General features: G+C 34.2%; 1 protein-coding gene across 12 annotated transcripts in view; it reads right to left on the reverse strand.

Moving 5' to 3' along the window:
• capt (adenylyl cyclase-associated protein 1) overlaps positions 1 to 25,715 on the reverse strand; it is a 257,904-nt gene that overhangs the window by 107,501 nt on the left and 124,688 nt on the right. For all 12 annotated transcript variants that reach the window (XM_090404789.1, XM_090404784.1, XM_090404788.1 and 9 more), the window contains 2 exons: positions 13,739 to 13,816; positions 1,195 to 1,248 (listed from right to left, as the gene is read on the reverse strand). In XM_090404789.1, the coding sequence (XP_090260915.1) occupies positions 1,195 to 1,248; positions 13,739 to 13,816 (132 nt within the window). The remainder of the gene's footprint in view (positions 1 to 1,194; positions 1,249 to 13,738; positions 13,817 to 25,715) is intronic.

The raw sequence follows: 25,715 nt of genomic DNA on the forward strand, positions 1-25,715 counted from the left end.
TTTAAAACCGAATAAGAAACTCAAAGAATGGAATCAGAGAGTTTCTTGCCGAATATAGTAAACTATAAAGTATCGACGATCACTAGCGTGAGCTAATGCAAGTGACCCTAGTATGTAGTACAATACTTTATAGTTTACTATATTCGGCAAGAAACTCTCTGATTCCAATCTTTGAGTTTCTTATTCGGTTTTAAAACAATGTGGGATTCAATATCCCCTTAATTTAAATAATGTTTATATCGCCAAAATGAAGCTTATAAGCTCGTTATATTTAAGTAACTTAATGGTTGCACCTGTTTGGAAACTCGTATAGCAGAGTATACAAGTTCTTTTTGCTATACACTTTGGTATTAATTTGGTCTAGCTACTCACTGATGAAGCCTCAAAAAAGGCTGAAACCAGTCTGGATAGTGACCTCCCACCATAATGTAATAACAGCATACAATTCCTAGGAAATGTGTTTTTACATTATGGAAAATACCTAAGAATAGCGATCAGAACTTTACCGTCTTTGCTGTGAGTTCTCCGGTATTGTACTACGTACTAGGGTCACTTGCATTAGTTCACGCTAGTGGTCGCCAATACTTTATAGTTTAATATATTCGGCAAGAAACTCTCCGATTCCAATCTTTGCGTTTCTTATTCGGTTTTAAAACAATGTGGGATTTAATATCCTCTTATAAATAATGTTTATATCGCCGAAATGAAGCTTATTAGCTCTTTATATTTAAGTGAAATGAATTTTTTTTTTTTTAAAGTTATTAAAATTCATTATATGTATGTGTGTTCTCCATGAAATGTAAATAAAAATCTTATGATCCTAATGCATTTAATGTTTCTTTTTTTCATTATTCTGCTAATATTTCAAGTTTGGAACCAATCTTCACTTTTTCTATGGAGTCAGTAGTTCTTTTTACGCGTAATTTTTAGGAACGTATCTATCACGTAAAATGAGGTTTAGGTGTACTTTTTTTTTGTTTTTTTTATTTTGAGCTAAACTTAACAGACACCTCTCATAACAATGAAGATAGACATTTTGAAAATCTGTTATAGTCTTATTATTTAACCTGACAATAAATAAATCTCCAATAAATTTTATTATCCTTTAATCTTTTACAAAAATTAGTAAAAGGATTATAAAGGAGTGTGTATATATATACACACACACACACACACAAAACAAATTCCACCTACTTGTATAGCTTGAATTTGGTCTGATGTGGGCTTCAGAAGAGTAATTAAAGCATTCTATAAAAACATTTCAGTTATATATTATATGAATAATTCTATAAAAACATTTTATTATAAGCATTTTTATAAATCTAATCACTGAACAAAAGTTATTAGAAATTACCATATTCACTTATTTGCACTGTTTATATAACTGTCATACAAACCTGAAAAATAGCAGCTCAACTTCATAATTAAATGTCTCAGAACTTCAAATTATCAATTAAGATAAAGGAAATTTGACAACACAAATATGGTTCTCTCTCTCTCATACACACACACAAAAGCAGAATAATTTTTTTTAATAAAAATATTTATATATATTTAAATTTCCCAATTAACAATTTGGATTTTTACAAACTCTTCTGGCACGCTGTCCAAACATGGATGACGATCCATGTCACTAAAATTTCTGAGTACACAAGCAATAAGACAGTCTTAGTTAACACGTTCGCCTGCCACGCTACTTCAGCATAGTCTGTTCCTGTACGCTGAGCAATTTCACTTCTTCAAGGTCAGTACGATAATCTCGTTGCCAGCGGTAAGTGTCATATGAGAATACTCATAGTTGGCTAGTGCAGAGTACATACTATCTATGAGTACAGACAGTTTTGCTGCTAGCTCCACAAGCCAAGCATTTTTACTTCTTCGAGGTCAGTACGGTAATCTCGTTGCCGGCGGTAAGCATCATACGAGTATACTCGTAGCTGGCTTGTGTAGCTCATATACGAACTACGAGTATACTCGTAGTTGGCAGCGAACGTGTTAATGAGAACAATTGTACAACAGAGCTTCATACTAAAGATAAACAACCATTGATTATTTATACTTAGTTTTCAATGTATTTTGATATACTGATTTTTTTTTTTTTTCAATTAGATTCCCGGGTTTGAATTTTAATTAGATTTTCAACTGTACAATGCCAGTGCAAACTGGTACATTTCTAAGCAGATGGCAAAAAATATACCATGTCGTTAAAAATTATTTCCTGCTTGGCAATGACATCTGGTTTATAAACTGACTTTTTAATGCAAAATAATGAACGAACAAAACAAAATACAAAAGTAGAATTGTACTGTTTGTATAACATTTGCTTGTTATTTTCCCCTTCTTTTATCTCCATTATTAAAAACTCACTTCATAAAACTCAATTTAATCCAAGTTCAAAGTTTATAAAGTAAAGAGGAAAGTAAACTATGCATTCCATAACTGAAGATGTGACTTAATAGGCCTATTTTTTTATACATGTTGGCATTCACATATCCTGGTGTAATTTTTTTTAAAGTTATTTAAGTGTTTTAAATGCAGAATTATAAGATGAAAAGGAAAGAACTGTCATTAAAAATGAAAAATAATTAGCAGTAGCAGAGAAGACCATGAAAATACTCTTATTACATGTACTTAAATAAATTCTAAATGAGAACTGAATCATTTCTATTTCATATTTTTAAGGCACTGAAAAGAAGGGGAAAAACATGAAAATTACCAGACTCATGAAAGGTGAAAAGTATAAAAGAAATGCAATGCAAATTTTGTAGAAAACATGAAAATAATATATCCAGGGTTTCTGAGTACACAAGCTAATTTAATGAAAAACATGAACAACATGTCTCATGAAAAACATGAGACATGTTGCTCTATAGGATGTTCTTTTTTATACATAATTCTATGTATCATTTTCAGAAGGGCACAAAATTTTTTAAAACACAGTCCAGATCAAGAATATACTACAGTAAATTGAAAGGACCAAAAACATTTGAATTTTAGGGAAATCCCAATCCCCTCTGCACTCTAGAACAAGTAGTCTTAAAATAACTGAGATTCAGTGGAAATAACTGCAAATTTTATATAATAGCAATTCATTACTTTCTTGCACTATAAAACATTACTTGATATATGGTCTCAAAATTTACAAGAAATAATATCATTCCCTTTTGATACAAACTATTTCAGTGTTCTGCATCCAAAATACATCTAAATATTTCATTATTCTTATAGAAGCTTCTCATTTTCCAGTGCTCTGACAAAAAACACTTTTAATATCTTAGTGATATTAAAAGTAATTTTAATTATTCTTTTCCTAATTCAAAATAGAAATATAAGCAATGCTTTCTTTTTTCCACAATTTAGAGAAGCATATATGGTTGACAGCTGAACAGTCAATTAAACTGCTATTTGATAATGATGGAGAAGGGATTTTAGCCATTAATTCAAAGATCTACAGCTATTAACTGTTTCAGCATTTTGCTGAATGTTTTACATGTAGCATTCTAAATACAAAGTTCGATGATAGGTTTCTTTTCTTTCTGATTATATCTTCCAAAATGTTTCTCTGTGTGCTTGGATTTTTCACACTACCGATCTTCTGATCTTGTAATGAGGAATTTATGGAGACACACATGTTGGAGTAATTACTTTAATTGTAATTAAAAATAACACTCGACATTTCAACCTCTGTATCAAGGTCATCATCAGGAAAGAACAAAGGGTTTGTTGTGCTGCAACGGAAAGAACCGGAACTAGAAAGAAAACATTTTGTCCATTACCACTGTTTAATCCACTAGGAGAATTTGTGTGCAAAAACTATTGGATTTGAGAATGTCATGAAAATTAATGTGACTGTCATCATCATCATTAGGGCAAGAGGATTGAATCATTGTCAATTCCAAGAGTTTTTAACCCAAGAGTGCGAAGCAGATCACAGCAATATGGTTTATTATAGTGATGTGCATTGGTTGGGCAGAGGGAAGGTTCTTAAGAAGCGAAATACAGCAGTTTATTCAAATCAAGGGAAAGCCGATTGCGGAATTCAACAATCCAAAGTGGATGACACTTTGCCTTTGTGACCGACATCTCGTTGCATATGAATGACCTAAATATGTGGCTACAATCCAAAGATCAACTGGTGCACACACTCTGTTTGATCACATCAAAACTTTTGTGACCAAGCTCAAACTTTGGGAGGCACAACTTGCAAAAAAAGACTTAACTCATTTTCAGCTTCTCGCTGAGTCCAACTGTTCGTCTCCTGATGAATACGCTACAAAATTAGCCGTGTTGCGAAGCGAGATTTAGTGATTTTAGTAACAACAGTCTTCTTTAGATTTATTTTCAATGCCATTCAGTGTCAATGCTGCCGAAATGCCAGGCTCAGTACAAATGAAGCTGCTTGAACTCCAAAACAACTCTTCTTTGAGAGAAAAATTATTCAGTGTGCCCTTGCTTACATTTTACAAAGACTACATTTCTGAAGACGTATTCCCTAATCTTCGTCGGCATGCTTTGAAGATGTGCACTTTGTTAGGAAGCACATACTTATGTGAGCAGTTCTTCTCCAGAATGAAGCATGTGAAGTCCAAGACAAGAACTCAGATTACGGACCAACATCTCAAGAATACTCTGCAGGCTTCATTGAAATTTTTAATGCAGTCCACACTGCCTGAAAGGTTGAAGACCCCTAATATAGAGGATTTGAAATCTCTGAAGTAATCACTAAGTGTTTTTAGTTGGACTTCAGGTTTCACTACCATAAGTTATTGATGTGAATACACACTGATTGAAGATCAATTTCTTTCTAGGAAGTATGGTAAATTGCTTTTAAATATCTCTCTATAATGGTTAAAACTTTCCATCCTGCTGTTATTCTAGCTGAAATTTCATTATCAAGTTCATGGTTGTTTGTAATGATTTGTCCTGGATATTTGCATGAACTCACTATTTAAATCTGTCATATTTATTTAGATTTGTTTTTGTTCTGGAGTATTTCATTATACATTATTTTTGATTTATCCATTTATTTGTAGGCCTAACTGCAGACTTACTTCATTACTTCTAGTTCTTAAGTATTCTCCACCAATATTCAGACCCCTTTTCTCCAAGTTCTCATAGAATATTCAAGGGCTGTAGAAAATAATTTTGGTGAGATAGTCTCCCTGTCTGACCCCTCCTTTTATTCTTCTTTCTTTTCCATTTAAATTTATTACTATTGCACCTCTCTCATATAATATATATATATATATATATATATATATATATTGTGATTGTTCATTTTTACTCAGTAAAAAATATTATAAAAAGTTTAAATGACTGATACCGAGAGATAAAGAGGTGACATGGTTTATTTAAAAAAGATTCTACTAGTTTACTAGTTTCGTTGAATGGATCAACTTCTTCAGGTATCACAATCAAAGAAATATACAAAAAATAACAGACTTAAAAATTACATTAACAGTACTAGTACAAAAGACAGTAGTACATTTTATAAACAGTAATGCGAGCTTGAGTTCCAAACAAAAATTGACTACGTGCTGTCACGAGTGCGCCAGTGTGGAACAGAGGCAATGTGCACGTCAAATGTGTTTGTGTGGACTGGACACAAACTTCTAATATCAATGTGTGCTATGATGAACTTGAAAGAAAAATTGTTGAATCTAGAGAAATTAGCTTAGATTCTTCCCATATCAACAACAGCCTAAGTTTCAATCTCTCTGATGCACACATTGGCTCTGTTCAATACTGGCGCACTCGTGATAGCACGTAGTCAACTTTTGTTTGGAACTCAAGCTCGCATTACTGTTTTCAAAATGCACTACTGTCTTTTGTACTAGTACTGTTAACGTAATTTTTAAGTCTCTGTTATTTTTTTGTATATTTCTTTGATTGTGATACCTGAAGAAGTTGATCCATTCAACGAAACTAGTAGTATCTTTTTTTAAAATAAATCATCACCTCTTTATCTCTCGGTATCAGTCATTTAAACTAATATATATATATATATGTTTATATGAATATTATCTATACCTGTATGTTTTAAACCTTAAAGAATTCTACATAGGTCTATCGAGACAAAGGCTTTTTCATAATTATGATAGCCAAAGAAATTGGTATAGTATATTTTATTCTCTTGTTTTTTCCATTACTTGAATTAAGGCTTCCAAATGATCTAAAGTTGAGAAGGATGTTTAACACTGCTCACGTCAGGTGCGATAGTAACTCGCTCCCTGCAGTAAACAATATGCCCTCCCCAACAGCCCACTATACTGCAGACGCAAGAAAAACTAGTTTTATTGTATCACTGAATAAGATACAGAAATATTTGCAGTCTGTGTAATATATTTCTCAACAAATAGTGAAATTAGAACCAACTGGGATAAAAACAGCACTAACTAATGAATCACATGTCTCCTCCCACAGAAACTATGATGTACAGACTCAAGCAAAAACCATGTGTTGCACTGGCAAACACAGTATCTAACTAAAAACTATTGTCCAATTTTACAATTACATGAAATAACTGTTTGATTGATTGCATCTGAAATTTTCAATGTCATTAAAACAGATCACGAAGGCTAACCTGAAATAAGTCTACAGCCAATTGAAACTAACATGCCATATAATGTGTGTGTGTGTGTGTGCGAATCTACCCAAATGATTCAGCTAAACACAGCAGAGGCAGCAATAAAATTCAACCGAAGGGTGAAATTTTGTATGAGTTGAGCCAGCCTGCATGACACGGTACACAAATGGTAATGAGAAGTTCTGTCAAATGGGCAAAACACCACCCTGTTGTGAATGTTAAAACTAAGAAATATATAGTGAATGTTATGACAGTTTCAGATATTATGGAATTAGATGATCTTTTTTTATACCACACCAATCGTATGTACATCTTCATAGCTGCTCTTTCTACTGGCCTATCACTGCTGTATGTTTTGCATGCTGTTTTCACTTCTCATTAGTCATTCATGAAGGATTGTTTATTGCATATCTCGTCTAGTAAATTACTGGTAATTTTTACTTGAAATAATAAGAAAGAAGTTGCTGCTATTTGGGTAGATGATTCTGACAATGCACACAAGGAAACTGCTCTAGAGGCCAGAAGTAGTGATAGTGAATAGGAGATTTTTGGTAAGTCATACCCATTTTTTCATATTGTTATTTTCTATTGCAGTTTTTATCATTTTGTATTGAAATGTCTTATATCCTCTATCTTTTTCCTTATTGTTTTGTGAAGTTCTGTAGATTCTAGTAGATTCAGTAGTTTGTTACATAATGTGCATCTTGCTTCATTCAGTTTCCTTTTTTGTCTATTTTTGTTTTTCCTTGAATTTCCAGATAAATTTTCAGTATTCTTTATTCTACTTTTTGTTATGATACTGTTGAGATTTTTAATGTTCAAAATTGGATTCATTGTTTTAACATCTTTTTCTAAATTCACTTCAAATTCTTCTTTTTTTTCATATGCAATGCGAAAAAAGAAGAATTTGAAAAAAGTGTAAGAATCAGAGAAGTTAGAAAGTAACAAGACAACAGGAAAGGGATTTGACCATCAGATAAGCAGGAAGTATGATTGAATCCAGCTCAGGTACTTTGGATTGTCAAGTTCTGTGTTCACCAGATGTGAGCCCTGGAGTTTGATAACTATATGAGGTTGGTCTGAAAAGTTATCGGCCTCAACCATAGATGGCAACACTATCGGCAAGATTTTTTTTCTTTTTTTAAGTTGATACATCTGTCATAAGCATCCATGTGAAATTGCAAGTCATTCTATCAAGTAGTTTGTTTTATACAGCTGTCCGAAGCAAAAATGTTGTCTCCCTTGAAATGTATAAAATTGAGTAACATGCGGTTATAAAATTCTTTGTAAAAGTTGGTTTAATGCCAAACGAAATTCATTCGAAGTTCATAAAAGTTTATGGGCACTCTTCTCCTTTGTTTTCAACAATTAAGAAATACCAAGTTTAAAGGTGGCCATATCAGCCTTGAAGATGATCCACGTGAAGGACGTCCAAAAAGTGTGACACCACCAGAGATCATTAATCAAGTGCACGATATGGAATTTGATGACTAGTGCGTCAAGGTGTGTGAAATTGCTGAGACCATAGGCATTTCAAAAAAACATGCAGGATATATTTTGCATGAAGAATTGCAAATGAAAAAGCTTTGCGCAAGATGGGTGCCGTGCTTGCTCACAGCAGATCAAAAACGCACTTGCATGAAAATCTCTGAACAGTGCTTGGAACATTTTAACAAGAATGAAACTGATTTTGTGCATTGATTTATTACTATGGATGACATTTGGATTCACCATTACACACCAGAATCCAAACAGCAGACAGAAGCTGGTTATTCAGCGCCATGAAGATAAAGTCAGTTCCATCAGCAGGAAAGGTCATAGCATCGGTGTTTTGGGATGTTAAAGGCATTTTGTTTATTAATTATCTTGAAAAGGGTAAAACAATAACTGGGGAATATTATTCCGATCTTTTAACCAGACTAGATGAAAAAATTCGTTAGAAAAGACCCAGTTTGCAGAAGAAGAAAAAAATCATCTTTCATCAGGACAATTCACCTGCCCACAAAATGGTTTTGGCAATGGGAAAATTAAGGGATCTGCACTATGAATTGTTGGAACATCCAACCTATTCCCCAGATCTGGCTCCCTCTGACTTCTCTCTCTTCCCAAAACTAAAACTTTTCCTCACTGGTCAGTGTTTTTCTTCGAATCAAGAGGTGATTGCAGCTGTAGAGAAGTATTTTGCAGATCTTATTGAGAACCACTGCAGGGATGGGATAATGGCACTGGAGCATTGCTGGAATAAATGTATTAGTCTTAAGAAAGATTATGTTAAAAAATAAAAATAATTTTCAAATTATAAATCCGTTTTTTCATTATTAGGCTGAGAACTTTTCAGATCACCCTCATATATACCCAGTTTCACATAACTCAATCATTGGTAATGTACAGTTAATGAGAAACACTTTAACAGTTCTTTAGATAAAATCCTCTATTGACCAAAGAGAAGGCAGGCAGAACTCTTATAGTCTTAACTTTTTTGAAATCGGCAGGAAGATGGTCTCCATTCTTAGCATCACTGATAGCTGAACACGTGGCAATCAATCATTTTGATGCATCTGGGTAAAAGTGCAGCAGTGACCAATGCTGCATCTCATCCCATACCCAAAATCCTAAGGTCAATTTTTTTGAATTGTGGGAATAAAAAAAAAATGAGTTTCCCAAAGAGGAATTCTACACTCTGTCCAAAAAGAAACTGAACTCTTCGAAAATAGAAGAAACTAGTGGCGCTACCTGTTGTATCTTTTTGTTGTCAAAAGCGGCAACCTTCATTAGTGTTGTGTCAACTGTTTATGACATTTGTTTCATTAGAAGCTGAGTTATAGTGCCAAGAGTGACAGTGTGTTTTGACAAATGGTCAGAAAATGAGTTTCAAACAGAGAGCTGCGATTGACTTTTGTGTTAAACTAGGTAAAAGTTTTACCAAAATGCATCAAATGCTTCAAAAAGCATACGGTGATGAATGCTTATTCTGTACTCAAGTTTACGAGTGGTTTAAGTGATTTCAAAGCGGTCATGAGAAGCATGAGGACAATGAAAAGTCGGGCCGTCCAAAAACTGGACTGAACGAAGTTGACATCCAAAAAGTGGGTGATTTCATCAAAGGTTCACGACATTTTGACCGAGAGTTTGGGCCTTAGTAAATTGAATTCGCGATTTGTTCCCCAAAAGTTGACAGACGACCAGAAAATGTATCGAATTGAACACTGCAAGGACCTTATTAAGACCGCTTGTAAGGACTCAAACTTCCTTGAAACGATCGTTACAGGTGACAAAACGTGGTGTTTTGAATACAGGCCTGAAACAAAGTGACAAAATGCTGAGTGGAGACCACCAGAAAAAGGGCATCTGAAAAAAAAGTCGCTTGGAGAAGTCAAAACAATGCTGATTTGTTTCTACGATTCCAAGGGCATTATCCACAAAGAATTCTTTTTGCCTGGCCAAACGGTTAATGGCGAGTTTTATCTCAAAGTTTTGAAGTGATTGATAGTGAGAATTCGTCGCATATGGCATGAATATCATGATGCAGGCAACTGGTTACTTTTGCATGATAATGCGCCATCTTATCGTTCGAACATTGCGAGACACTTTTTGAGCAAAAACCAAGTTTGTGTGTTGGATCACTTGCCGTATCCACCTGATTTAGCACCCTATGACTTCTTTCTCTTCCCCCAATTTCATTTGCCGATGAAAGGAAAGCGATATGACACCACTGAAAACGTTCAAGCGGCAGTAACCACGACCCTCAACAGTATCCCAAAAACCGATATAAAAAACTCATCTAACGAATTAATTGACTGTGCCAAACTCTGTATCGAAGCTGAGGGAGAGTATATTGATTGAAATAAATGATTTGAATAATTATAATTGGCCTGTGTTTTATTTTCTATCAAAAGTTTGGTTTCCTTTTGGACAGAGGGTGTATTTGTCTGCAAGAGAGTACCTGACTAACTAGCTGGAAGGACAGAAAAAAAAAATTCCTCTACCACTAGAATAGTCTAGTGGCCTTTCAGCGAGTAAGTGACAAGTCAGCAGAGATGACTGGTTTGTGGTCTGAAGCAGATAAAGTGATAGATAGTTTAAATTACTGCAATAAACTGACATTGTAAATTGCCTATGTGCATACATAAAATAATATAAACTAACATCTCATAATCATATAATTGATGTATAATTCAAATAAGTCATTAGCCTTATTATAATAACATTATAATACACCAATTAAATAATATTTGCAACTTTCCACCACTTCCTTAAAAAAAAATATTAACACCACCAGCAAAAGTTATTCATCCTGTCAATTATATCCACGATAACCAATTGCATGTTATAACTAAGAAACTAGAAATTGTTAAAAGAGATTCTTAGAGGATAGGTATAGTTCGCCCACCATTTCTAGATCCCTTCTTGGCTTGGTGCCAAGAATAGTCAATTCATGCTGAAGGGGAGAAAGAAATGAAGGATGTACGAATTGGTCGCCAACATGCGAAATCATGTGCTTTCTTGTCTGTCACTGTACTGGTACAAGCTTGATTTTTGTTGTTCTCTTTTTGCATTATTTTTTTATTATTAATTTGTATGATGGATCCAGTACAGTCAACAAGTTCTACTGTTACATGTTTCAGTAGCTCTTGCAAAAGAATATTGAATAATGTGCTGACATTCTGTGAAAAAGAATCGTCAGAAGGCCATCTTCTTGTTCCACTTAAGTCATAAAACGTGCAATTGCGGGCGTATCGGGGTCGACTGTTAAAAGAATTCATAGGGAATCAAAAGGTGAAGGTAAGCCAAAATTTAAATCGCCTAAAAAAAAGCGCCAGAGAAAGAAAACCATCGAAACCGTAGCTTTGAATGATTTTGATGTACACGTTATAAGAAGAACTATTCACGATTTTTACGTGGTCGAGAAAAGAGTGCCAACTGTTCCGAAATTGATTCCTGTGCTTAAAGAAAAAATTAATTTTCTTTGGAAAAGAGAAACTTTAAGGAAAATACTTAATGAAATCGGATTTTGTTTTAAAAAAGTCCCAGAATAAAAGGAAACTTATCATGGAATGAAGTGACACTGTTTTATGTAGAACGCAGTATTTGCACGTACTAACACTCTACGTACATTTTTCCAACTGTTATACAAGCAAAATAGTTACACTTTAAAAACAGCAATGTTCATAAAAGAAAAGCTAAATTTTCTGATCTGTAATAATAAACAAACTCAGTTTGTTTATTATTACATCCCAGAAGACAGACTGATTACCCTATTATCGGAATGGATTCTCCTTTTTCTGACATGCGCAGAAGTGTTGAGGGACCTCAAATCGGTGGGCGAACTATATCAGTGTGAAATGCACTGGTTACAATTACATAAAATGAATACATCAAAAGTTATTTCTATAAATTTTGCATCTACATTTCCTGAAAATCTTTTTTCATTCAATCCCAGACGTGACCATGCCCTTTGTTTCTCAATTTTAATCAAAGAAAATTGCCAGCATTTTTTTTTTTTTTTGAAGAAATGACTGATACATGCAACCACATGGAAATATTTTGCTTAATTTTCTCTATATGTTTATGTTGAGTGGTTAGTTTAGTTTATGAGGCATTCACAGCAAGCAGCAATACCCCTAGTCCTCAAAACAGTCTCAACCTGATAGAACATGGAAGAGTGCTGAAAATGCTCTACTGGGATGATGACCCATAGAGATATATCCCATAGTCACGTCAGAATGAATTTGTAATATATATATATATATATATTGCAGTAGCTCATTCCATCTTATTCCACAGATGCTCTAATGCAGGTTTGGTAAATGCTACAAAGATGCTGGATTTAAAACCAGCATCTTTGTAGCAGAAACAATTAGTCACAATACACAGGCATTACCAATTAGTGTTGGAAACAACTCAAATTGCAACGGACAAAATAACTAAACTTTTAACCTGGCACTCTCTATGTTAGATTAAAAGAAGTTTGCAACTGTTGAACTAGAGTTGATCTTGAAACAATCACCTCCCAAATTTTTAGAAGTGTTGCATTGCTGATGCTGACTTCAAAAATAGTCTCTGACTTGTAATGACTTTCATATGTCTTCCATGTGATCTTTTGTGAAAGGATCACCAAAGATGACATTTCTGACTTGACAATGATGGCAATACATGTGTTCTCCAAGACAGATGTTAAAGATCTTGCTATGTGTCCATAGTAGGCCATGTTAGACATGGTTCACTTCACACATTCTTGGATGTCGGAGGATTGAGTTTGTCCATTAGTGAGGGAATAACGGATACTACTTTGAGGTGTGGACTGAACACTCATATGCATTTCCTATCCAAAGCATATAATGTGCAGGTCTTCAAATGTAATGTAAATAAACCTTCTTTGTTCTCAACTTTTGGCATATCCATTTAATGTTATAGTGTGAACAAACTCTAATGCTGGAATTACCATAAAAGAGAACTTTATTGTATTCTATGGTAAAAATAAAGAACACTGATATATTCAGTGTATCATAAATAACAAGCATGTGTCATATACCATAGCAGCAGTGTGGGAATGAATAGGAAATGCAATGCAGCAAATATAATTTCTCAAGATTATTCACGCCTGATAACATTTATAGTTTAGAGGTAACTGTGTCATTAAAATGTATGTTGCAGTAGGATTTCTCTTCACAGTAACATATAGTAGAATGACATGGATTTCAAATTTTAGTTTTGGCTGTATCAAGGAGTCAGTATATTGAAGTAATATTTTTCACCCAAAATGCAGATGACTCTCACTATAAAAAATTCATAGAAACCACACAAACAGTTTATGAAAGTGTTTGGCATATCCGTTTAATGTTATAGTGTGAACAAACTCTTATTATGCTGGATTTACCATAAAAGAGAACTTCATTGAATTCTATGGTAAAAATAAAAAACACTGATATATTCAGTGTATCATATCATATACCATAGCAGCAGTATGGGAGTGAATAATTCTAGTAATCATGCATTTCATTTTCAGTTGATTATAAATGATAGTTTGTTATAGATGGGTTTGCTATACTAAGAGTCAACTGTAAAATTTATCTGAAACTTGTTTTTTTTTATTTATTTCCTACAACTGAGGTAAAGTATGCTAATCCTAAAGAAGACAACCAAAATAAATACCTGGGCAGGTTCTTTAGATCTGGATGCTATATCAAGGAAATTTCGTTGAGCCTTAAATGCTGCTTCTACCATATCAGCCTGAAGAAAAGAAAAGAAAGATTAATATATTGGTAGTTATATTTGGGTACTGATTTCTCATGACTCAGTAAATATGCACCATTCAATAAAAAAAATAATAAATAAAATAAAAAATTCCCATAACTTTTCACTTGAATATGCATACTCCAAGCTGAAAATAATTATTATAATTGTTATTACTTTCCAAACTGCAACAACATTACCAACTCGTAATGATCAAAAGTGACACATCTGGAAAAAAAAAAAGAATTGCAAAATGTTCCATGTTATAATATCAAAGTAATTTTCTTTGAAACTTAGAGCATAACAGGCATGTATTATTCATGGGACAAACAGTCATAATCACAATATATTACTCACATCAGGAGAAAATGCATGCTTCATTCAGAAAGCAGAAAGTTCATATAATAAATTTATTGTAATTATCACTTATGGCTTTCCTGCCATGTATCCTCAAGGGGTGCACAGGATATGATAGTACTACATAGAAAATTTACACCATTACTAACTTCTTATTTACAATTTTCCTCCAAATCAGTCTATTACCTGTCAAAACTCCAACGTTATCTGATCTTATATTTCTATCTTCTAAGGTACTTTTTACCGTATCAATTCGTCTATATCTTGGTTTTCCTCTGGATATTTTTCCTACCAACCTGGCACACTTGTTTTGCTAACATTTCCTTGCCCATTCTATTTTAAGTGACCATACCACCTGAGATTAGCTCTGCTAACGCATTCATGGATGTTGACAATGTCAAGTTCTTTCCTAATATCCTCAATATTAATATGATATTGCCATTGTCGACATCTGTTCATGCCCCTAATCTTTCTCAGGACTCTCATATCTTCGGTCTCTAGTCTTCGGTCAAGTGCTACATTGTGGTCAGAAGTTACTTTTTTTTTATTAAATAAAAAAAATATTTCTTTTGTTCATTCTGCAGTTACTCATCAGCTGGCAAAATCTATTTTCCATGGGTGAGCATATTTGTCTAGCCCTACATGCAAGTATTACATAAGTACAACAAGCTTAATTTTTTTAGCAACATAGATCTATCTGTTAATGAATGTTTTCTATTACTGGAAGGTGGATCCATTATGTTTCTTCAGTTAAACTCTTTCTTGCTAGAGAGAGAGCAAGAGAAAGGATTACCATGAAAAACTTGAAACTGATAATTTAGTGCAGGGAATGTACTGGAGACAAAACATACTGCTTAACTCTATTCATAAAGAACACAGTGTTATTACTAGAATTTTTCTTGGAATGTAATTTTTGCGATGGATCAAGTGTAATGTTGTTCTTGGCCTATTTTTCTCATGAGTAATTATATTAGTTGAGTTCAACTAATTTCTTTTTTACAGATTATAATTTGAATGAAAGAAAGTGTGCAACAATTATCAATTTAGTTACATTAATTACAGTTCTAAATGTATGTTTACAAAGGACTTTGTATATAATTACTATAAATAATAATATTTCATTATTTATTCACTCTATTAAGAAACCTACTCACTCTGCTAGAATACATACTTATGCTCTAAGTTTCAAAGAAAATTACTCTGAAATTATAACATGGAACATTTTGTAATTTTTTTCAGATGTGTCACTTTTGTTCATTATGAGTTGGTAATGTTGTTACAGTTTGGAAAGTAATAACAATTATAATGATTATTTTCAGCTTGGAATATGCATAGGAGGAGGAAATGATAGATCTGCGATTTTTCATTTCCTCCTCCTCCTCCTCAGTATGACGTTCTTAAAACATTAATAAGGAGATTGAAAAATATCTGTTCAGAACATCATCACCCCCCCAAAAAAAAACAGAAAAATCAAGTTCACAAAAAAATCCATTGCTATCCTGTTGTTCTATTCTCATATTAGTCCAAGTGCTTAAAAGATAACATTCAAACCTTATTCAACACTTAGCAAAATTTAACTATCCTTATCTATTCACTGCTGGCCTGGCATGCATATTCTGCCTCTCCCATCCATCTCACTCCAGCAATTTGTTCTGGTTCATCTCTCCACCTTCTTCTCGGTCTTCCCCCATCCATTGTCTCCACTCTGTTGATCTCCACTTTTTCCACTGGTGTCCACTCTGTTGTTTTTCTAGTCCATCTCCCGTCACTGCATCTGGCAATATGGCCAGCCCATCTCGACTTAGCCTGTTTAATGTATTTTATAATATCCATGACACCTGTTTGAGATCTTATCCAGATATTTGTCTTCCTATCTCTTAATGTTATTTTTTAGCATACTTCTTTCCATGTGATGTTGTGTTGTTCTCAGCTTTTTGTTAAAGTCCATGTTTCTCCTCCATATGTTAGGACAGGAAGTATGCACTGGTCGAAAGCTTTCCTTTTTAGACTCATGGGGATGTTACTTCTGAATATGTCTCTCATTTTCCCATAAGCCATCCATACAAGGTGAATTCTTCATTCAATCTCTTTTCTTTGGCACTCCTCAAAGGATAACAATTGGCCCAAATATACATATGAAGTAACTTGTTCTATTTCATGGTTTTCAACTTTGATAGTTCTATGGTTTATGTATTTATTCATCATTATTTTTGTTTTTTTCTCTATTTTTAATCCAATTTCTCTGGAGGCTTCATTTAGCTGATTTAGCCTTTCTTCGAGATCTTCAAGATAATCTGCTATCAGGACAATATTATCTGCAAATTTCAGATGATGCAGCCTTTCTCCATTTATGTTTATTACTTTTGTTTCCCAATCAAGGCTTCTAAAGACTTCCTCTAGTGCAGCTGTAAATAATTTGGGAGATATTTATCGCCTTGCCAGATGCCTTTTTGTATTGGGAACATTTCACTGTTTTTATATATAATTTAATTAACAGAAGTTGCATTATTGTAAATATGTTTTAGTGTTTCAATATATGGTTTCTCAGTTTCCTGGGGGTTTCAAGTGCTTTCAGTGTTTTAACTGAATCAAATGCTTTTTCATAGTCTACATAGTCCAGACATAATGGGTTTATTGTATTCAATTGATTTTTCAATGAGCTATCTTAATGTGTGAATATGGTCCAAAGTATTGTAATTCTTTCTAAATCCAGCTTGTTCACAGGATTGCATTCCCTCTAGTTTAGATTTTATTCTATTATTTATACTTTTTGTGAAAACTTTATATATGGTGGGGAGTAGGCTTATAGATCTGTAGTTTTTAATTTCTTCCTTATTGCCCTTTTTAAAAATTAATATTAGAAGTGAATTGTTCCAATTTTTCGAAATTTTTCTCTGTTTTAGGCATTTATTAAAGAGTTTAGTCAGCTGTTTGATGACAGGGCTTCCTCCCAGTTTTAAGAAGTCTACCATAATTCCATCTTCTCCTGGGGCATTTCCATTCTTCATTTCCCACAATGCCATTTCCACTTCACCCTGTAACATCTCAGGGGCATCATGTTCTTCCTCACTTGAGTTATCCACAGATGATTCTTGGATGTCCCAGTCTTTGTCTTCATACAGTTCAAAATTCCTGAATTATTTTGATTTTTGCATCTCTATTTTTTTTATAAGTTCACCATTTTTTCTCATACAGCAGCTATTTCTTTTGTTCCCACTGATAATCTTAGGACCTTCATATTACTATTGTTTTCTATTGTTTGTTTAATTTTCCTAATATTATACGATCTAAGTTCATGTTTCATCCTTTTACGTATAGTTTTACAAATTTCCGCATATTCTATTTTATTGGTGTCATTCAAATCTCTTCTTTTCTTCATCAGATCTAAGGTTTCCTGTCTTAGTTTTTCCTCTCCTTGGTGCCTTTTTACACCTCCTATTTCTAGTGCACAATTCAAGATAGATTTTGTTAATATTTCATTAGCATCATCGATGGTAGTAGCTGTGTTTAACTTTTTTAGTTCATTTTTGAGTGATTCTCTATAACAGCTTTTATTGTGGTAGAGGTTTTGTAGATTCACTAAATTGGACTTTTTTCTTATGAGCTTATTCCGTTCCCATTTTTTTGTTGATCCATACTTTTGCCCTTACTAGTCTGTGGTCACTTCCTGTGTTAAATCTATTAAGCACTTTGGTATTATTTATTATATATCTTCTGTTGGAAAGGATGAAGTCTATTTCATTGTAAGTTTGTCCATTTGGGCTTCTTCAAGTCCATTTTCGGTTGATTTCCTTCTTGAAAAAGATGTTCATAATAAAGAGGTTATTTTCTTTTGCAAATTCAGTAAGTCTTTCTCCTCTTTCATTCATCTGTCCAAATCCAAATTTACCGATGGAGTTTAGATGGTCATCTCTGCTTCCAATTTTGGCATTAAAGTCACCCATTATAATTATGTAGAATTCTTTAGAATTATTTAATATGGATTCTAATGTTTCATAGAAATCTTTTATCTCTTCATCTGGATGGTCCATAGTTGGGGCATATACTTGTATAATTTTCAGTTGGTATCTTTTATTTATGAAGAGACTTAGTTCAGCTATTCTTGATGTTATTTCATTTACAAACAGGACATTGTCCTTGATTATTTTATTTATTAGGAATCCTACACCACCAGTTAAGTTTCTGTCACATTCACAGTGGTAGAGTAGATGTCCATCTTTTAATCGCATGAGAGTTTCTTCTTCCCTTCTTATCTCTGAAAGGCCCACAATGTCCCATTTTATATGGTCAATTCCTTCATCGGTTCTTCCAATCTAGCATCATCCCAATCCATCATCATCTGTAGAGATCTGCAGTTATATGTTCCTACTAATATCCTTCTATCATTGTACACTGTAGGTGGACTCATTGTAGCTAGTGGAGACTGTAGCATATTTTTTGACCTAGACCCTCTGCCTAAGTCCAGAATGCATCCCTTTTTATGCTGGGCGACGGATGAGCAAGTATGTAATTTTCCTATTTTATTCATCATTTGCATTGTCTTCATGGGAAGGTATTTGGCCTTGTTAAGTTCTGAATAAAGCTAAAAGTGGTTAACTTATAATTTCTTCAGAGCTTAACATGCATTTTAAAACTTTGCACATACTGATATGTCAAGCAGGAAAAATTAAATGTAAAGGTGCCAGACAAATTAGTAATTTTAGAATTCTGTTATTTATCCCTTAATAATATAATGTATTTTGTTGCGATTAAATCCACTGCCTAAGCTTTGCTAAAAATAGCATGAGTGTTTGTGCACTACTGAGTGAAGGTCTAACGGATCAAAGATCGATTGCCAGAGGCAATGCACGTGCGCCAGAGTATGCGTCGAGCGTGAAGGGAAGGCAGGTGGCTAACCCCCCCCCCCCCACCACCACCACTAAAGAGATTACTAGGGGAGAATGTGGCACTGGTGAAGGAGTTGTACTTTGAAGCGAGCAAGGAAGGAAAAGGATATGACGTAATACAGAAGTGTAGGGGTGCGTAATTTAAAAAGGCAACGCAGCGCCAGACCGGGCTTTTTCTCTTGTTCATCGGATCCTCTGCCAGAGTCCCTTGCCGGTCAGTCGTCTGCTCATGGGAGTCATACTCTCCATGCCCCTATGTTCGTCCCGGTTTCTTGGGCGAAGCATCGAGCCCCAAGTGAAGAAAGAATGCCGAGCAGTCCTTGAGAATCTGCCGATAGACAGTTCGCCCAGTGGAGCTGAGGTCCAGTATGCAGTATAGACAGCCGGGCTTTACTTAAACATGGCAATCAGTGAACGGCAAGCACGTGTCTTCAGTGTCCGAGATTCATCTAGCCTGAATCTGACGAGAAGAAAACAGCAGGTCGAACGGAACCAGGAACAAATCTGAAGGTGAAGCTGTATCGAGATGTGTATGATTTTGCACAAGGTGCGTAATTTAAAAAGGCAACGCAGCGCCAGACCGGGCTTTTTCTCTTGTTCATCGGATCCTCTGCCAGAGTCCCTTGCCGGTCAGTCGTCTGCTCATGGGAGTCATACTCTCCATGCCCCTATGTTCGTCCCGGTTTCTTGGGCGAAGCATCGAGCCCCAAGTGAAGAAAGAATGCTGAGCAGTCCTTGAGAATCTGCCGATAGACAGTTCGCCAGGTGGAGCTGAGGTCCAGTATGCAGTATAGACAGCCGGGCTTTACTTAAACATGGCAATCAGTGAACGGCAAGCACGTGTCTTCAGTGTCCGAGATTCATCTAGCCTGAATCTGACGAGAAGAAAACAGCAGGTCGAACGGAACCAGGAACAAATCTGAAGGTGAAGCTGTATCGAGATGTGTATGATTTTGCAGCAGTTCCCAACTGGATGGTAACGTAGAAACCTTTTCTTTGTTCAATGAAAGTGTGCAGAAAGAGTGATTGTAACTTTTAATAGAACATTTAAGTCTAGAATATTGTGATTTCACGTAAGTACTCTAAAAAACCTAGTTTAGAAAGACAGACTAAATTCCAAGACATGAATGTCTGTGAAGTGCATAAGCTTAGTAGAATTGTGTCATTAATCTTTGTATTACTTTTGTTTGAGTGTTATGTGGATTTGATACCTGTGCTTGTTACGATAGAATTAGAGAAATTGAGTACGTATGATTTATCTGAAATTGATATTGAAGTAAATGTATGTCTGAGTTATCCATGACTTGTAATTTGTTTAGTGCATAATTAAATGTTTTCTTTTGATTTAACAATTGCCTTGCCTGAAATCATTTTCTACTGCACACCCCCCCCCCCCCCATAAAAAAAATGAACCACAGCAGGAGGTATTTTGGAAGGGAGGTCACAACTGTAGACTGAGATAGGGATAAATTTGAGACTTGAGTTATTTTATATAAAATTCAGAAATTAAGGATACAGTGGGGTGGAAGGGGTGGTGAAGCGCAATACATAGTCTCTCCCACTCAAATGTCAACCTCACCTTCCCGTGGTCCATCCTGTTCTAAAAGTACTAATGAGGCACTGGCGACCGAGTATGGGCGGTATAACCTTAACACTCTAACAGAGTAAATGCTGTTAGATCTGCCTGTCCAGAGGCGTTAGGTAGCAGCCCTACCACTGGACTTACCCAGCGACATGTTAGTAACCTGCGCTGGGGAAATTCAAAATACTTTCAAGTTTCATGCAAAGAAAAGCCGGACGGACTGTCAGGGAAAAGACCACAACCCAGGAAACGGTAAACGAAATTGGAAAAAGGAACACATAATGAAGATTGCAACATGGAATGTGAGAAGCATTGCACACAAAGAAGAAGAACTTGATAAACAACTAAACCAAGCTAACATAAAGATATGTATAGTAATAGAAACAAAGAAAAAACAAAAAGGTGCAAAAGAAACAAACAACTATATACAAATCTACAGTGGGGTAAAAAAGGAAGAAAGAGCAAAAGCAGGTATAATGATTATGGTACATAAATCCCTAAAGAACAATATTGTATATTACAACTATTTGAATGAAAGACTAATAGAAATTAGACTAAACATTAAGAGGCCACATAACAATAATTGGTGCATATGCACCAGAAGAGAGAAAAGAAGAAAACAGTAATATATTTTATAAAGAATTACAGAATGCCATAGATAAAACAAACAAAACCAACTATTTACTGCTAGCAGGAGATTTAAATGCCAGAATAGGAAACAAAAAATACAAAACAAACATAGGTAAATTTGGCAAAGATACATGTAATCAAAATGGTCGCAGATTGCGCGATTTTGTCATATATAATAATATGAGAATAATGAATTCAATGTTTAAACACAAAGAAATACATAAATATACTTAGTCAGCAACTGGATACAAATCAGTAATCGACTATGTTATCACAAATTTTAAATCAGCGGAGTTAATTTTAGACGTAAGAGCATATCGAGGCTTTGAATTAAACTCTGATCACTATATGGTATCAGCAAAAATTCGTTTTAAACCAAAGTGGCTAAAAACACATAGAATTGAAACTTCTTACCAGCCAAGCTACAAAATTTCTTCATTACAGGATCCTCAAGTTAGACGACAATATCAAAAATGCACAAACTTAAAAACAGAAACCACACATGAATCAAGTGACATAGAAGATGAATAGGAAAATTTGAAACAAATTCTCACAACAGCAGCAACAGAAACCTTAGGAATAAAGCACAAATGGATTAGAAAAAGAGGACTACGAGACTGGAACAAAGAAATAGAAAATATAATAAAAACCAAAAAGGACAGTTACCAGAAATGGCTAAATTCCAAAACAACAAAAGCAGAAATAGAGTATAAAAGAAATAGTGCAACTGCAAAACGAGAAGTAAGGAAAAAACATAGAGAAAGATGGAACAATTTCGTAACAGAACTAGAAAAGGATTTATTTAAGCTACAAACCAAAGCCTATAAAGTAATAAAATACATGAATAAAGAAATAAAAAAAAATATAAAAATACAAACAATAGATTTAGAAAAATGGGTGACCTATTTCCAAAATCTCTGGACAGATGAGAACAATGAATTAAAATTTTATAAGACAAAGAATGACCTAATAGAAAATATCACAATGTTAGAACTGAAAAATATAATAAAGAAGATGAAAAATAGGAAAACGCCAGGAGAAGACAATATAAATATAGAACTATACAAAAATGCAGGTGAAAAATTTAATGAAAGACTTATGAAATTTTTTAATATGGTTTGGATGTCTGGAAAAACCCCTAACTCTTGGAAAAAAGCACTGGTTATCCCAATCTATAAAAAAGGAAATAAAGAAAATTGCAATAATTATAGGGGAATTAGCCTGCTGAATACAGGATATAAAATATATGCAGGAATATTAAAAGAGAAACTAAGCAGCATTGTAGAAAACAAATTACTAGAAGAACAAAATGGTTTCCGAAAAGGCCGATCCTGCATAGATCCAATTTTTACTTTAAAATTATTAATAGAAAAGAGAAAGGCCTGTGTAGCTCAGTGGAAGTGGCGCTTGCGTCCTCTGCGCTTGGCCGCTTGAAGTTAGACCTAGGTTCTAGTCTAGTCGCTGACTGGAGGAACTTTTTCTAAGCCTATCTTCGACCGGTTCCCGAGTTAGTCGATCTCTGGCACAGGCAAGTGGGTTTTTCCTCCCGTAAACTCAAGAAAATCGACCATAGTACCCACATTATTTCAGACAGTGACATATCTTGTTAGGGTTAGGTACCAAGAGATGGCGGCACTTGTTTGCCAGCCTCTTCATCGGCAGCTGCTATAATTAGTGATAGACATGGGCCAGCTATCTCTGATTGGCTACCGGTGGAGATTGAACTGCCCACTCAGTCTCCAAAAGCTAGATAGGGTATAAAGGCCTCGCCTACTCCCTATTAGGGAATAAAAGGCGGTAGTTGATTTTTAAAAAAAAAATTTTTTTTAATAGAAAAGAGAAGAGAATTTCAAAGAGAAACACACGTGGCCTTTATTGATTATGAAAAAGCCTTTGACAAAATTAGTAGACAAAAATTGTTTAAAATATTAACCGATTTAAACATACCCAACCAACTTTTACAATCTATTCAAGAAATATATACAGGAAATAAAATAGCAGTTAAATTAGAACACACCTCAGAATGGAAAGATATATCAAGAGGAGTACGACAAGGATGTACCCTCTCACCTCTGCTTTTCAATATATATATAAATGAAATATTAACAATCTGGAAACAGCATAACCCATTTGGTATACAAATGACCCCACAAATGAAAATAGATACACTACTATTTGCAGATGATCAAATGGTATTAGCTACATCAGAAGATGACTTACAAAGATCATTAAAATCATTAAATGATATCTCAAAGCAATATAATATGACAATATCCAAAGAAAAAACAAAAATAATGGCATTCAAAGGAGAAAACCCAATAAGAAGTAAAATAGTGATAGATAATAAAATACTAGAACAAGTAAACACTTTCAGATACTTGGGATGTGATCTATCATACGAAGAAGATAAAGACAGACACTAAAATATCAAACTTTGTCAAAGTAAACGGCATAATAAATAATATATTTAAGCCATCCCTGGTACAAAAACACACTAGAATCAGACTATATAATGTCTTGTCAAAACCAACTCTCCTATACGGAAGCGAAACATGGACCATGAAAAGGAAAGATGAAAAACGAATTCAAACAGCAGAAATGAAGTTCCTCAGGAAAACAGCTAGATATACCAAGTGGGACCACAAAACAAATGAAGAAATCTTACAATCTCTGAAAATAAAACCAATTAATTACTATATAAGACAGTATAAACAAAAATGGCTAGAACATTTAAATCGAATGGACAACAGCAGACTACCAAAAATATTATACAGATACGAAATAAGTGGAAAAAGAAGAATCGGAAGACCAAAAAAGAGATGGCATGAGACCGGAACAGGCCACATGGCCTAAATTCCATGTTAGGAAGAAGAAGAAGAATACAGTTCAGAGCTCGGTACTGGTTCTTTGATTCTTCACTGTTTGAAAATCTAGAACTTAGGGTTCAGCAAAAATAGAAATTTTCTCCGAGTTCAAAGAAAGAACCAGCATTAGCTCGAAAATAAAGGAATTGCCATTGTCTGGTGGGAATTTCTTTGCTTTCAACCCATGAACAATATCCTTATAGTAAAATACGGCTCCAAGTTAAGAGCAAAGATTAGAGCATATAAAAGAAGTGAAATGAGGGAAGAAAGAGACATAATTTGACCATAAAATAGACATAACAATAGTGGTGCTATAACAGCCTTATAGCACCATGCTGGTCAGACGGGTTGGTGCCACACAATAGTGCATAAGATGAAATGACACAGCAAAATAGGAAAGATTCACCCCTAGCCCTCGAATACTCTAATAGCATTGGGGGTAAGGAGCAAGAAGAGAAGAAAGAAGCAAGGAAGGAAGAGGAGGGACCAGTCTACAGATAATATAACAGATGTATATTACATGAAAATATAAAATATATCTAGATATAATTAAAAGTAAATTAACACAATGTGCCGAAAGGAAGTTATTGGAGAAGAACAATATGGCTATAGGAAAGGAAGATCTTGCACAAATCCCACATTTACACTCAAACAAATTATAGAAAAAGAATAGAATTTAACCTGCCAACATATGTGGCCTTCCTGGATTATGAGAAAGCATACGATCAAATTAATAGAAGAAAATTAATATATTAAGTGAATTGAAAGCTCCACTGCAAACCACCAAAGCAATAGCAAATATAATGGAAGAAAGCTATATTAAAATTAAAATTAATAATGAAATAACCAAAAAAAAATTAAAACCAATAGAGGTCTCATTCAAGGAATGGAATTATCACCAATACTCTTCGATATATATATATATATATATATATATGGAAAAAATTGCAAGAGTGGAGGAAAAACAAAATTATAGGAATTAAAATAGGAAATAAAGAATTAACCAGCCTTTTGTATGCTGATGATCAAGTTATTTTTGCTGAAAATGAAGACTAATTACAGAAAAATCTACACATATTGAACAAAACAATCGAACAGTATGACATGAAAATCTCAATAAATAAATAAAAAATCAATAGCATTTCAAGGTAAAGAAATTAAAAGATGCAAACTAGTCATCCATAACAAAGTAATAGAACAAGTGAACAAATTTAAATATCTAGGAAATTACATAAGCCCCAACAGAAAAATTGACACTGCATATAAAAAGCAAAAATTCCTAGCATTTATTTGAACTTTGAACAGACACTTCAGAAAACAGATGTCTACAGCAACCCAAATAAAACAATAGCCAAACCAATTCTTAAATATGGCAGTGAAACATGAACTTGGGGAGAACGAGATGAAAGACAAGTGGAAGCTGCAGAAATGAAGTTCCTAAGACTGCCACAGGATATAAAAGAATAGACAAGATAAGAAATGAAGAAATAAGTAAACAATTATCCATAATTAACATAACAGAAGACATCACCAACTACAGAAAGAACTTGAAAAACCATGTAGAAAGAATGAATGAG

The sequence above is a fragment of the Typopeltis vanoorti genome, chromosome 15 (assembly GCF_054136105.1).
Source record: "Typopeltis vanoorti isolate ZY-2024b chromosome 15, IOZ_Tvanoo_1.0, whole genome shotgun sequence".
Classification (NCBI taxonomy): Eukaryota; Metazoa; Arthropoda; class Arachnida; order Uropygi; family Thelyphonidae; genus Typopeltis; species Typopeltis vanoorti.